This window comes from Cyprinodon tularosa, unplaced genomic scaffold (genome assembly GCF_016077235.1).
Source record: "Cyprinodon tularosa strain WSP-4 unplaced genomic scaffold, ASM1607723v1 ctg831, whole genome shotgun sequence".
In the NCBI taxonomy this organism is placed as follows: domain Eukaryota; kingdom Metazoa; phylum Chordata; class Actinopteri; order Cyprinodontiformes; family Cyprinodontidae; genus Cyprinodon; species Cyprinodon tularosa.
This window is the reverse complement of record NW_024039598.1, coordinates 12,489-28,482: the sequence shown is the minus strand read 5'-3', so window position 1 is coordinate 28,482 and position 15,994 is coordinate 12,489. Positions and strand designations below refer to the sequence as shown.

The 15,994-nt window shown below is 39.7% G+C and overlaps 1 protein-coding gene and 1 pseudogene across 1 annotated transcript; both read left to right on the top strand.

Moving 5' to 3' along the window:
* Positions 1-4,087: 4,087 nt before the first annotated feature.
* Positions 4,088-5,365, top strand: LOC119774807 (trace amine-associated receptor 1-like). Its single transcript, XM_038272487.1, has one exon. The coding sequence runs from the start codon at positions 4,164-4,166 to the stop codon at positions 5,106-5,108; it is 945 nt and encodes a 314-aa protein (XP_038128415.1). The 5' UTR covers positions 4,088-4,163; the 3' UTR covers positions 5,109-5,365.
* Positions 5,366-13,585: 8,220 nt separating this feature from the next.
* LOC119774794 lies at positions 13,586-14,530 on the top strand (annotated as a pseudogene).
* Positions 14,531-15,994: the final 1,464 nt, after the last annotated feature.

Below are 15,994 nucleotides of genomic sequence, written 5' to 3'. Positions count from 1 at the left end.
CAGCTTTCTGAGAGATCCTTTATTACGGACTCAAGTAATCATAACTAGTTATATACACAAGATTTCGTAATTACAAGGTTTTTTCTCATAATAATTTTAATTACATAAAAAGATACTGATCTTGTAAATATGAGATAAGCTGTCTGATTTTTTTTCTTTGGTAAATGCAATCCGCTTCCATAGTTCTCTGTAAAATGACCGAGTTCCTTGCTTCCTATCGCCTCAGCTGGACACAAAGTAACAGAACAGGAGCCCCCGTTACCCACTTAGCTAATAATAAGTCTGCCTTAAAAATTGTATTACTCTTAAAGTACCCCGATTGTATTTCATGAATTAACCATTTTCAACTCTTCTCTCTCCCTCTCTCTCTCTCTCTCTCTGCGTGTTTTTTTTATAATTATTTTTATCCACAGGAGCCCCGACAAGCAGGCACGCAAGACACACTACAGTAGGAATCCACTAACGAGTTATTATCAGGATTGCATTTAAGGTGGAGACCGCTCACTAATTATCTTCACTCTCTTTTTCAAATTCAGTCTTTGTTTTGTTTTTAAGAATTAGTTTATCGTATAATAAAATTAATGTATTTTCTTTGTATTCTCTTATTTTCATGACTTTCATTTAATATAAAATTTGTGTCTTTTTTACAATTAGCTTGTGATATCATAGTAAAACAATCTATTTTTAGTATTTTATATTAAATGACTGTTTTTACAATAAGCTTGTGACATAATAAATTTTTTTTTTTCTAAATATATATGATAAAAATCTAATTATAATTTTTCCGCTGTATTACAGGGACTTCATCAATAATAACTACATCAATTATTGAGTGGATACTGTCCTCTATGCCAGGCATCCCCAACCTCTGTCCTCGAGGCCCACTGTCCTGCAGGTTTTAGAGGTTTCCTTGCTCCAGCACAGCTGATTTTAATTGAAAGCCGATTAACAGGCTTTTGGTCTACTGCAGTCATTATAATCAGCTGTGCTAAAGCAGGGAAACCTCTAAAACCTGCAGGACAGCGGGCCTCGACGACCGAGGTTGGGGATGCCTGCTCTACGCGACATCAAGCCTCGGCCTACTGATCAAGAATATTAGACCTGTTTTAAAGTCGTAGGAAAGTCATATTTAAATGTTAAATCATTTTGGCTTAAACATGTAAAGGTCCTTCTCAAAATAGTAGCATATCTTGATTAAGTTCATTATTTTCCATAATGTAATGATAAAACTTGAACATTGATATTGCACACTAACTGAAATATTTCAGGTCTTTTATTGCCTTAATATGGATGACTTTGACATTAAGCTCATGAAAACCCAAAATTCCTATCTCACAAAATTAGCACATTTCATCCTACCAATAAAAAAGAGTGTTTTTAATACAAAAAATGTCAACTAATTTGATTTCAAATAATTATGTACAGTTATGAACTTGCTCGGGAATCCTTTTGTAGAAATGACTGCTTCATTGCGGCGTGGCATGGAGGCAATCAGCCTGTGGCCCTGCTGAGGTGTTATTGAGGCTCAGGATGCTTTGATAGCGGCATTTAGCTCATCCAGAGCGTTTGGTCTTGTGTCTCTCAACTTTCTCTTCACAATATCCCACAGATTCTCTATTGGGTTCAGGTCACGAGAGTTGGCAGGTCAAATGAGCACAGTGATACCATGGTCAGTAAAGCATTTACCAGTTGTTTTGGAACTGTGAGCAGTTGTCAGGTTGTGCTGAAAAATGAAATCTTCATCTCCATAAAGTTTTTCAGCAGATGGAAGCATGAAGTGCTCCAAAATCTCCTGATAGCTGCATTGACCCTGCCCTTGGTAAAACTTAGTGGACCAAAACCAGCAGCTGACATGGCGCCCCAGACCATCACTGACTGTGGGTACCTGACACTGGACTTCTGGCATTTTGACATTTCCTTCTCACCAGTCTTCCTCCAGACTCTGGCACCTTGATTTCCAAATGACATGCAAAACTGAGCAAAAGTCCAGTGCTGCTTCTCTGTAGCCCAGGTCAGGCGCCTCTGCCGCTGTTTCTGGTTCAAAAGTGACTTGACATGGGGAATGCGGCACCTGTAGCCCATTCCCTGCACATGCCTGTGCACGATGGCTCTGGATGTTTCTATTCCAGACTCAAGGGCTGGTTATACTCCCCGCAGCAGTGTGTCACAGTGAGCTTGACACAGAATTTTTTTTATTTATGCTCAAGAGAATCAGGAACTAGCTGTGGGTCTAGATACGGCCGAGGTGGTAAGGAAGTGTCGGAGAGTCTGTCCCACAATGGAGGGCCAGGAGGGCCAAAAAGAGCGGGGATCCAGGTGGAAAAAGGCTCCCAGCGATCTAGCGCACCTCGCTCTTCTAGCTGGTTAAACTTCACGGGTCGTTTTCCGTCGTTTGCGGTTAATAAAAGACCTGAAATATTTCAGTTAGTGTGCAATGAATCTTAAATATATGAATGTTCAAGTTTTATTATTGCATTATAGAAAATAATGAACTGTATCACAATATGCTCATATTTTGAGAAGGACCTGTATATAAATATAGTCTTTATCAGATGATATTGTCCCAAAATTTGGAAAATTTCTATTTAAAAAAATAAAATCCTGTCTTAATATCTGTGTTGTTGTTTTTTTATCTTTATCTTATTTAGGACAGTTGATTATACATCAGCTTTTACACCTAAATTCACCTAGATTCATATGTCACAGCTAATATAAGCAACAGCTGAAATAAGAATAATTTCCTTTCCCATTGAGTTCCGTCCCAGTATTCATAGGGATGGACGTCTGTGTCTTCAGCAGGCGTAGAGCTAACAGAACTGGCAGCGTTGCGAGGCAAGGGCTCAAACATGTACGGCTGTAAGCCTTCTACACCAAACCAAGCTTCTGCCACCACATCTTCGTCCCCGCTTTCCTCCTCTAAATGAAAAATTGATGACGGAGGAGACTCATCCACGACCTCCGACACTAAACTCTCCTCCTCTTGCATGTTTCCTCTGTCCATAGCGTTCCTTGACAGTGTGGTTTCTAAGTCACCAATTTAGTGCTACTTGGTCCCAATGGAATTTCCCATTGGGAACCTACTAGCACTAAGTTGCTAACAGGTTAGCAAGATGCTTCTGACAAAACAGACCACGACCAAACTTGCTTGCGAACCTTCCGCCACAACAATCCCAATGTCATCCGTCTAATTGACGGCCAATGGGAGATGTAGTAGGATCAGAATCCTGGAAGTCCAAGTGTTAAAACTCAAGTTCTTCCAAATCTGCCTTTGAAGTAAGTTTTAAGAACACTGTTCTCCCCAAATGTGGGAGAGAGAGAGAAAGCACTAACACAAAATATTACAACAAAACAAATTGTTTTTCATAATTTTGGGGGACAGAAAATTCAATCATGAATCTAAAAGGAACTTATGATTTCACAGAAAATGGGGCAGCAGTAAATATCATTATTTTATAGCGTATTAGATAAATACATTAAACTGCCTAAGAAGGGAGCGAAGAATACAACTTAGACGTAATGTCAAAAAAGCAGAAAGATCTTGATTTTTGATGTTTTTTTTCCATAACCACAGTTTTGGAAAAAACAGAACTGCCTTATTTGTTTAGATGCATAATAAATGTGTCCACAAAAATATTTTAGAGCACAATCCTATTTTATTGAAGTAAACATTACAAGGAGTCATTATAAACATTTTTCAGAAAAAATCTACAACTATAATGGATATTAAACTGCTATTACCAGCTGGCATTCCAACCTGGAGGTGTTTTTTTTCTACCTGGGAAGTTTGAAAATAAAACTTCTAAATACAAAGAGAACTCATTAGTAATCATATCAATGCAGCAGAACTATAGTAAATCCATTGCATTTTACTGCATTCATACAATAAAAACATTAAAGTACAATAGCACAACCATATTTAACTAAAATAAGAATAGCTCTTCAAAGAAACACCAGGGAACATCTCACCTTGGATACCAAAGAAGCCCCAGTCACACTCATGAACAGCCAATCAGAAGACAGATATAGAATAATACCTCTAATAAAGGAGACAAAGGGACACATATTACTCCACGCTCACTGAAAACAACATATTTTAAAATACATAACGCTACATTCTAACCTTCTCTTTTTAATGATGCAGTTATTATCATAGGATTGATGATATGATTGTAGACCAGCGTCTCTGTAATGAATCAGCAGAGATGCAGGGACACACTATGACCTCTTATGCATTGAGTATTGTTGTTTTTTCTTTGTCACTTCTGATAATATGGGGGAATCTTCTTGTAATCATCTCTGTTGTTTACTTTAAACAGCTTCACAGTCCAACAAACTTCCTCATCCTCTCTCTTGCTGTGAGTGACCTGCTTGTTGGAGCTTTAGTTTTGCCTTTCAGTGCAATATTGTCTATGAGCTCATGCTGGTATTCGGGTTATTTACTCTGTAAAATGCGAGGTCTGTTTGATATTCTACTCTGTACATCATCCATTTTAAACTTATGCTGTATATCTATTGACAGATATTATGCAGTGTGTCATCCTCTAACATATAGAAATAAAATAAATGTTCGCATTTCTCTGAATATGATCGTGATAAGCTGGCTTCTTCCCCTTCTGCTTGCAACCGCTGTAACAGTTCGTGGGATAGGCATGGAGGACCCTAGCAATAGGTGCAAATTTTTTCTAGCTACAAAGGAATCCATTACTGGATCAATTTTTGCATTTTACATTCCTGCTATTATAATTTTAACTATCTATCTAAAGATTCTGGTGGTGGCAAAAAAACAGGCACGCCTCATCCAGAACACTGTAAAGTGTGGTGCAGCTGTTGGTCAGACACAGAAAAAAGCTGACAAAACTCTTGCGATTGTGATGGGGGTCTTTCTTATATGTTGGACTCCTTTCTTTCTGTCTATAGGGTTTTACAGGCTAAGAAAAGTTATGATACCAGATATATTGGTGGAAATATTTAAATGGATTGGATGGTCCAATTCTATGTTAAATCCACTCGTTTATGCTTTCTTCTACAGGTGGTTTAGAAGGGCTGTTAAAATGATCATTCAGGGGAAATTATTTCAGGGAGATTTTTCCAATACAAATCTGTTGTGATTGACAAATCTGTCTCCTGACAAATTGTAATCAACCTACTTACGCTTTATGATGTTTAGTGTACCATTGATATAGAACCTCTTGAGTAACCTCCATGGCAATACACAGATGGATTTGTTTATTTGTGCTTATGTGTTCTTACCTTTACTTGGCTAACACTGTTGAGCTCTTACACTCTCTTACCACTGTTTATTTTCCTGTTTTAGTTTGGAAGATGTTCTGAAAAACAAGCAAAACTGTTTGTGTTTTATTTTGAGTTTTAAAAAAACTCAATGTCTTTGCACTGAAAATTATTTCTTTCATTAACCACTTCTTAATGTTAAGAGTCTTTGATTTGGAAAGGTTTTCTCTTTGATTGTTAAAGGCTTTTTTATGGCCCCAATTGTCTTAGTAAACAATTGTTTTGTGACCCTCTATGTTTCCATCTCTCTCTATCTTCTCCACTATTTAAAATAACAGGACCCATTAAATCCAATCAGTGACAAGAAATCTAAGAACTATTTCTCTGAATAAATGTATATCAAAATTTATGACCCGGAACATAACAATCACGTTTTTAAAGTTACCTAAAACAAGCCTGATAATGACTGCATTAAGTTATGTTTTTTTTTTTGTGTGGCAAATAAAGAAATGAAATTATTCTTACTTTAACTTTTTCATTTTTTCTTTGTTCAAATGGTGAACAAATGTATTTAAAGATGTTGGTATTTGAATTAAAGTAGTAAACTTAAGTTTTTTCCATAATGTCATTGCTTATGATGATACTTGAAGAACAAAAAAGTAAACTGGCAAGCCAAGCAACACCTTCCCAGTTGTGAAGTAAAACGGCAGCAACATCATTTCATGAGGGTATGTTGTATCCAGGTATCTTATTGTCATAAGCCCTTTCAGTGTGTAGCTTGACAATAAACACACAATCATAACCTAACCTCTCTCTTTTTCATTATTATATTTAAGTTCCATCATTGTAACTTTGGTCCTTGCATGGTTATATGGAATGCTATGTGATTACTAAAACCAAGTAGCCTGGTTTACAATATCTGACATTCTACTACACAATTCATGAAGCAGTCTGTGATCTGAAACAACTGTAGCAAGTAATGTTAATATGGTATAAGAGTCCTGAATCTGATACAGAAACGGGGGGGGGGGGGGGGGAGTTTATGATTAGGGTGATTGAGATAGAGTTCAAACTCATCACAAAATATAAACGTAACCCATCACGGAATCAAAGGACACGCGCCTTTCCACGTTTGAGACCGCAGTATTTTTATACTTTAAAGTGTAAATTTTAGGCTTGAAATAGGCTTGTTTTCAGAGATTCCCTTGTATGCAGAGGGGGCATGTCATTGTCTGTTTGTAAGTTGGACTTTGTCTCCGTTGTTATAGTCCCTGCCCTCCAAGTGAACAGTTTGGCGAGGTGGTTGATACTGTCATAAAACGGGACAAATAGACCCAGTTGATAAGGTTAATAATCATAACCACTTATTGTCCTAGATATGAAAACCAAACAAAGCAATTATTTTCTTTCTTGCAGAAAAGAGAGAGAAAGGACAGACCAAGGGCGAGACCCCTGAAAAGTCTGTACTCAACTCTGCCCAAACCTCTCTTTTCTGCTGCCTTTATTATTGGACTTCAAAGGAATTACAGGAGTGGTCAAAAGTTACCAGGAGGGGTTTGATGTTATCAGGAGGGGTCAAAAGTTATCAGTCACCTACGGCTGCATACCTAAATAATACCAGGCCCTGAGAGAAATATTTGCTCTCCTCATTTAGAACAATACTTTACATTCCTTGCCCAAATGCCTGTAACTGTCATGATGAGTTTCAGAAAAGCCCAGTATGCAGAACACCACGGAAACAGATGAAAAGTTTAACAAGTTTTATTGAGTACAAGCACATGGATTAAACACAGGAACTGGTTCAGGCCTGGGGGCAGGTTCACTGGAGTCTGTGAGGATGACAGTTCAGTTAGCTTGGGAGCAGATGAGTTTGAGTTTGAGAGTTTCTGATTTATACCTTGAGGAGTCCGGGTTTGGCTTTTAGAGAGGAACTGTTGGGTCCACAGACTGTTTAGTTCAGCAGAGTTCAGTAACCGCTTCAGCATCTTGCTTCTAGCGTGAGGGCAGACCTTGACTTGGGTTTCCAGCTCTTAGTCCAGAGCAGCATGAGAATCCAGAGAAGAGTCTTCAGGTTTGGCTCAGAGGGCAGGCTCGGCAGGTTAAGCTCATCCAGAGCTTACAAGGGAAACTGGATTCCTGAAAGTAGAGACAAAGAGGGATTAGAATCCAACCAGGGAACAGAAGCAATGAAGGTACTCAGAAGATGCTAGGCTCAGGTGCTAACCAAACTGAATAAACACTGCGGCGTTGAGGCAAGGTATGAAGACCGGTTATATACTGGAGGATCCTCCTGATGATGAGATGCGCCTCAGGTGTGTCGAAGGCTCAGCTCAGGAGGATCCACGGCGAACTCTGCTGGAGAAAGGTGGAACTTCTCCAGATCCCAACAGTAACTTGAAATACAATGATAAGATATACATTTTTCTAACACCAGTATTCAAGGCGAGTTGGACAATTGGACGTTTCAAAACGTTTTAATAACAGAAAAATAATAAAACAGAACAGAAACGCGGGCTGCTGAGGTTAAGCGTACCGCAGCAGCTGCAGGAGGGTGGGGTGCAACCCATCCCTGGCACTCTGGATGTGGGAGAAACACAGGTAAGTAACCACGATGATCTGACAGGAGATGATTATTAGAGTGAGTCACTTACCCGGTTTAACTGTTCATTCCATCCTCCCTAAGATCGGAGGGAGGGAGGCAAGATCTAGCCGATGGACTGCCAAATGAGCTGTGGCTGAGAGCCATCAAATGCTCAACCCCAGTGAGCAAGCAGGAATCCGATCCAGGTCAGAGAAACGGTTCAGAACCGGACACTTGCGAGATCCGGAAATCCATAGCCCGACCAGGGGTTCGGATCTGAACAGGAATAGACAGATCCAGGGTTCCACAAATCCACAGAGCGTTCAGGCAGGTTCAGAGTTCTATGAGTCCAGCAGCATGCTAAGACAGACATGCGCATAAGCAGGCAGGCTCAATGATAGAGGGGAACATAGAAAAGACATGGTACCAGGATCAATGTTGAACTTTAAACTGGCCTCCACCTTGGAGCCAGGCATACATGAATTAAAACTGACCTTCCCCGGGTTCCAAGCCAAAACACTGAGGGCTCAGGGGAGAAGAGCTGGGACACAACCAGGAGAAAGGAGACAAACAAACATAAACAAACATAAATAACTGACATGAAAACAGAACACGAATAAACAAAGAATAAACTAATAATAAAGAATAATGATCTGGCCCCAATAGCTGGGCTGAACCATATATCTTGCCGAGGAAGCAGGTGAATAAAATAAATGATAATTAGAAAGCGGGGAGGAAACGGCAGGTGAATGAAGTGAGTAATAGGAGAAGCTACGGGGGCTGCAATCATGACAGATAATGTATAAGCCAGGAAAAATTACCAGTGTATCAACATTTACTGAAGATGGACGCTGCAAAGATTGTTTGTTTTCCACTTTTGAGACTGCAGACTTCGGAAGTCTCCGAAAAAGCCTCTTATGCAGAGGATTGTCTATTTGCAAGCCCGCCTTTGTTTACTTTGCCACTGCCCCCACCCTCCAATTGAACAGTGTGGCTAGGTGGTTGATAAAAGGCAGCAAAAATGACTGGTGAATCAATATTCACTGCAGATGGATGCCGCAAAGACTGACATGTGAACTATTGTTATTTATTGTTTATTATATAGAAACAAATGGACGTACAATGCAAACTTCCAATATTATTACTGCCACAAAAAAGCTCCAGCAAAGACAAAACATGCTGTACTAATTACTTCATTGGAGGCAAAAAATGTCCTCCCCCCACACCGACGCCTACCCCTGTAGGTGTTTCAACTTCCTCTTCAGCTGTGGCAGGAGGTCCTGCATCAAACCAGGGTACACCTATCGTGGCTGCGAAGGAAGCTGTGTAAGCACCGGACCCCACCTGGCCTATTAGGCACATTATCTTCTGGTCATTCATAGGTAAATTCAATTGCTTTATTGACACTGTACTATGTCACTACAAGGATCCATGGTTCTGCCTTTAGTGGGTCCAGAACCACCACTCCACATATCGGTGCTTTAAAATACATCTGGAATTCTAAACAAGATTTTGTCCCAATTATTTTCTAAAGTACCTGCAAGAATACCTGAAGTTTTTGGGTGGACCCCAGCAAAAAGCAGGTGACTGCACACATACATACAATATATGGACCTGGGGGAAATAAACCTGAGTACCTGGCTATTCCTCGACAGCTTCCTCATGGCCAAAGGGCAAGCTCCTCCTTACAAAACTGCAATAACCCAAAAAGTAAGCAGGACCTGTGTATAATCTTTTATAACCCTTTTACACAGATGGAGCGAGCATCTCCTGCAGGGAGGCAAAAAAATTACAACTTTGATGTTTTAACTGAGGAACGTCCACCAGTTCTTTAAATACTTTAAGAACAATGGGGAGGGTCCCATCACAGCAGGCTCCTCCAGGCCCAAATGATTTCGGGGATCCAAATCCTCCACTCCTGTGTCAGCCACCTTCGGAGAAGGGTCGCATCACATCAGGTGAAGGCCCTGAACGAAAGTACATCGCTCTGAAGACACACCCCTCCAGCATTGGTTAAAAACACTAGCTTCCCATACTAGCATCCTATTTTGCTGGTGGCTCTGCGCCGCTAGCAGCTAGACAAAAGCTCTCCCACCTGAAGGCTATGCTCTGTAGCAACCAAATCCCTCCAGAGAAGTCTGCGCTTACTGGACCGAGTCAGACTGCCTTTTTCCTGCGATTCAGAAGGACCTGAACACAGTGTTTTTATTCTTTCTGTGGTTCAAACCGAGTGAATGCGGCGTATCCTGAATCCTGCTGCAGCAGAGACAGATCAAAGCTAATCCAGCTGCTACAGCAGGTGTAGGGTGAGATGGGGTGAGCTGGGCCTCCCGGGTCGACCAATGTTCCTTGACATCAGGACCACCTTGGCCACACACGTGAGTTGCAGACAACTAAAAAGAATTGTAGAAAAAAAGGGTTACATCTTCACTCATTATTTATTGTTGTCTTCTTATAAAGGTAAAGAGCTTCCATCTGCCGGAGGTGCGGGCAACATTGTTGGCAGCCATGTGTAAAGACATAGCGACCGCCAACAGATTTTATGCTATGCATCCTTCAGTGGATGACTGCAGAAGACTATGTAACCTGATGGAGTGTCTTGTGGATGCTGGACTGGGAGGACCATCAGCCAAATATCCAATTTTAGACCGGAGACAGACACATTGGGCTGGGCTAATGCTGGACTATTTGGTCTGCATTTCCCCTAACATTGAGGATGTCCAATTAGCCCAAAAACAAGTGTTAAGCCTTCAACCTGTATATTAGATCCAGTGCCAACCAGGTTATTTGAGGAAGTATTCCCTTTGATCTCCCCCTCCGTTTTGGATGTGATTAATCTCCCTCTTTTACAGGGATTTGTGTCAAGATTTGTTTGTGGCTTGAGGACCAAAAGCAGAGGCGGGTTGGCAGAGGTGAATTTATGGTTGATTTAATGAAGAGTAACTGAAAAAACAAACAAACAGACAAACAAGAATCCAAAATCCAAAAATGAAAACAAAGTCCAAAAAACAAACAAGAAACCAGGAGTCCAAAATTCAAAATTCAAAATATGAAAAAATAAGTTGAACATAAACCAGAACACCATCGAGACATCAGGGAATCAAAACTCAAGGAGGAAGGCTCAGAGAGACGAAGTTGGAGCATGTAAGACGAAGTAAGACAAGGACCCAGCAAAGAGGAACAGAACAGAGAGAGCTTTTAAAGGAGACAGAGACAAACAGGGGGCTAATGAGCTGTTTGAAAACAGGTGAACACAAAAGCAGAAACAAAACAGGAGCTAGGGAAAAAAGGAGAACATGAGAGGGCAGCAGAGGGCAACAAATGAAAAACCTGGATAATAATAATCAAACCACTTAGACTAAAGAAACATGGAGAAAAGTAAAACTAAACACTAAAAATAATATAAAACAGAACCAAGACTCAGACAGTAACAGAGAAAAAAACCCAAAGAACACAATAAAGTAAGAATTAAACCATAAAAACTAAGAAACAAGGAGAAAGCAAAACTGGATACTCACAAGAAAAACATCAAAGAAAACAGAAACCTAACAATTTGTACCAAATGTCATGGTCTTGGTTCTGGTATATTTTACTTTGCTCCATGTTTTCTGGTTTTATTGGTTTAATTCCTATTTAGTTTTATTTTCTGTATATATTTGAGTTCTTAGGGTGTTTATTTGTTGCCCTCTTTTGCCCTCTTGTCTTGGTCTCCTTTTCCCTAGCTTCTTCCTAAACTGCTCTTTTCACACCTGCTCCCTATCAGCTCGTTAATCCTCTCTTTATTCAGTCTCACATAAATACTCTGCTTGTGCAGTTCCTCGTCTTACTTTTTCTTACCCTGGCTCCTCATGATGGTTTTCCCCTGATGTCTCCATGGTTTCGGTTAAGTTTTACATTTTAAGTTGAGTTTTAGATTCCTGCTTCTGTTACCTGTGTTTATTCATAAAAAAATGCAAGAACTCACCTCTGCCTCTCAGCCTCTGCATTCGGGTCCTCAAAACTCAACCAAACCCAGACACCAAAGGCTTTAAACGTTGCTGTAAGTATACCTCTACTTAAGAAACCATCTCTTGACCCAGGTGACTGGGTCAATTATAGACCTATATCCAATCTTCCTTTCTTATCTAAAATTCTTGAAAAAGTAGTTGCCAAACAAGTGTATGACCATTTGCACCATAATGAACATTTTGGAGAGTTTCAGTCTGGCTTTAGAGCTAATCATAGCACTGAAACAGTGCTGGTGAAAGTTGCTAATGATATTCTGAGGGCCTCAGATAATGGAATTGTATTTGTACTTGTCTTGTTAAGTCTCAGTGCTGCATTTGTGTATGTTTCATGTGTAACAACTATTTACAGTGATTCACAAAACTTAAGATTGAATATTTAAAATGTAATGAAATAAAAGGGTAAGTTACACATTTTATAATTCTTATTGCATTGACATGAAAACATCAATGAAGGTGTTGAAGTAAAATAAGTCTAGGTTGGATTACATTTCATCAAGAAAGACTCATCATGCCACACCCACTCAACAGTTATTGTTGTTAGCGTGTCCGTGACAAAGTTGCATTATTCCAAACTGGTGATTGCCAGCTGACCCTGTAACTGCCAGTAGTATGCGTGTGAACACCTCAAAATAGCATGGCCATCCTGAACCTTGAGATGAGCAATCTGCAACACACCATTCTTCATACTGCTTTTTACCTCAACCAGTCCAAACAGGGGTGATTCTGACGGGTCATGCACCTTGCCATCTGGAGATGCACCAAGATATGATGTGTCAGGGCATATAATGAATCCAATAAGGAGCACATTGACCCTTAACATCTCAGCATAGTTTGCCAGCATCTCGGACTCCATCTGCAGACCACACTTCATGGTGGCAGTTTGTCTAGTGGACCCCCAGATCATCGGAGATCCCAGTGCTGTGGCAGCAGACTCCTCCTCTGCACTTCCTGTGGAAGCATCATGTAAACGGCTAGCAGAAAGTCTTGGCTGTCAAAGATGTGCCCATGCAGGAAATCTTGACAGCTCTCTAGTTCTACCCTCTATTTCATAGGACATTTACAGTGACACTTACAGAGACTGAAGATGCATAAGTTTACCGGGTGTGGGCACAAAACACCTATTCGGAAGACTATGCAGCATCAAAGGAAGAGAAGGGAAGTCTTGAGCCATGTGGTTCAAAATGACACATTCAGAGAACTTCTCAGGTGGGCACTGATAAAACATTGGTGAGCCCTGTGGCACAGGCCCAAATTTGGATGGAACCAGCTCTAAATTTGAAAGGCCATCTCAGACAAGAGCTGTTTTGTAAGTACTTATTTTCCCAGAAGGCTTTCAAATTAAGGGGTATACTTTGGGTTTGCCACCTGGGAAATCAGAAAAATATCATGTTAAAAAAAAGACCTCACCATTGTTGATTCAAGTCAAGTTAATCTACAGAAAACCCCTTTTAATGTATTTTTCATTTATACATTACTGTACAACAGTACAGTATACTAATGTACTAACTGTAATAAATGAAAAATGAAACTCAAAGTTAAACCAGGATGATATATCACCTTGGTTACAACGCCCAAGTTACACTTGTGAACAGCCAATGAACATATAGACATGGAATAATAAAACAAATACAGGCACTGTAGGTTGTTTAGTCATACAGAGACCAATGGACACATCCCTCCACATTTACTGCACAGCATTGATTTCAAAACACATCCTACTAAAATCTCTTCTTCTCTTTAATGATGCAAGTTTTTGCACAGGGTTGATATGATTGAAGACCAGCGCCTCTGTAATGAATCCACAAAGTGGCACGGACAAATTGTGAGTTCTTATACCTTGTATTTTGTTTTTGCTTCTTTGTCTCTTCTCATTATATGTGGGAATCTTCTTGTAATCACCTCTATCATATACTTTAAGCAGCTTCACACTCCAACAAACTTCCTTATCCTCTCTCTAGCTGTGAGTGACCTGCTTGTTGGGGCTTTAGTTTTACCTTTTAGTTCAGTATTGTCTATGAGCTCATGCTGGTATTCAACTCATCTACTCTGTAAAATTTGAGGTTTGTTTGATATATTATTGTCTGTATCATCTATCTTAAACTTGTGCTTTATATCTGTGGACAGATATTATGTAGTATGTCACCCTCTAACATATAGAAATAAAATAAATGTTCGTGTTTCTCTAATCATGATCTTAGTGAGCTGGACTGTTCCCCTTCTACTTGCGGTTACCATCACAGTTCGAGGGATAGGCATAGAGGATCTGAGCAGGAGATGCAAGATTTTTTCTGTTACAAAGGAATCTATTACAGGATCTTTCTTTGCATTTTACATCCCAGCTATTATAATTTTGACCATTTATTTAAAGATTCTGGTTGTAGCAAAAAAGCAGGCACGCCGCATCCAGAATACTTTAAAGATTGCTGTATCTGTCAGTCAGATGGAGAAAAAGGCAAACATAACTCTGGCTATTGTAGTGGGAGTCTTCTTCATGTGTTGGACTCCCTTCTTTTTGTCTGGTAGTTTTTATAGAATAAACAATAGCAGAACACCAGATGTAATGGTGGAAATATTTAAATGGATTGGATGGTCAAATTCTTTTTTAAATCCACTGGTTTATGCTTACTTCTACAAATGGTTCAGAAGGGCTTTTAAAATGATAATTCATGGGAAGTTGTTTCAGGGAGATTTTTCCAATACTAATCTGTTTTGATTTATAGATTTATACATCCACACATCATGTTCCTCATTTTGATTCTGCTATCTTCAGTGTACCATTCATGTAGAATCTATGACAATGTATTAACGATGAAAATGCTTGGTGTGTAAAATATTTTTTATGCATATACTGCAAAAAAATACTGAAGAAGTCACCTCCAGGGCAAGAAGAGCAATCCTCCGTTTGGAAAAGAGGAAAAGGATGGTGGAGGAGGACTCCTAGTTGGGGAGTTGTTTTTTCAATTTATTTAGATTTTCTTTAAAAAAAAAAAAAACATTTTTAGGTAGGTTTCATTTCTGTTTGTGTGGAGATCTTTTTATTTTGAATAGTTTTTAATGTATATTGTTTCACTTTTTTCTACAGATTTTCTATGCCTTTTTTGTTCTAAACTGTTCTAAATGTTCTGAATTCTTTAATAACATATATATGCTGTTCTTAATGTTCTGAAAAAATATCCTGTTAATAAATGTTTTAACTGTTTGAACATTCTCCTAATTTTCATTTTGTTTTATCGGCAGCTGTTCATAAAATTTAATTTTGGGGGGTATTTTGGACTACATTAGGCTGGGCTAAAATTGGGCCATTTGCTCTACATTTACCCAAATGTTAAGGCAGTCCAAGTAGCCCAAAAACCAGTGTTTAGTGTATGCTACAAGGGCTCCATGGAGCATGAGTGGGGCTGTTTGGGGAACGTTTGGGATCCAGTCATTATACCAGGCCATGTCCTCCAGAAGCACTGCCTACAGCACTCCTCCTGAGTAAGGGGTAAGACCAAATCTGCCCTTTTCGGTAAAAGCTAGTGCAAACGTGGCACCTGTGCCAAATTGTAAACCAGTCTCACCAAAAAATAAGAACTGTGTGGCTGCTTTTAATCAAATTAGGAGTGATTTGGACACAGTCTTTAGCTGTTCACAAAATGTGATTTTTGGGGGGCATCTTGGGATACATTGATTACCCAGGGTTCATGCACGGCCTCTTGGATAAAAGTGGGCCATTTGTTTTACATATTTTCTAATGTTAATGTGGTTCAAGTGGCCCAAAATTACGGACTTTTCAGCCACATCGAATACATTAATCTTTGGGAAAATTTCAACTAAATCTTCGATTTGAGACCAGAGACAGGCACATTTGGCTGGGATAAAACTGGGCAATGTGTCAGGATTTGGTGTGGATTGAGGACCCAAAAGCAGAGGCAAGTAGGCAGAGGTGAATTTAGGTGGGTTTAATGAGGTTCTCAGTTACGGAGGCAGGAATCAAAAATCCAACAAAAATAACAAACAAACCAGAACCAAGGAGACATCTGGGGAAACCAAACTCTAGGAGCCAGGGAGAGACGAGGTAAGCAGACAGACGTTAGACGAGGATCCAGCAAACAGGAACTGAAGAGGGAGGGCTTTTAAAGGGGACAGAGACAAAGAGAGGGCTAACGAGAGGATTGAAAACAGGTGAGGACAGAGC

What these genes read in the sequence shown, in the direction of transcription:
- LOC119774807 (XM_038272487.1), top strand. Translation starts at nt 4,164, where the DNA reads ATGATTGTAGACCAGCGTCTCTGTAATGAATCAGCAGAGATGCAGGGA.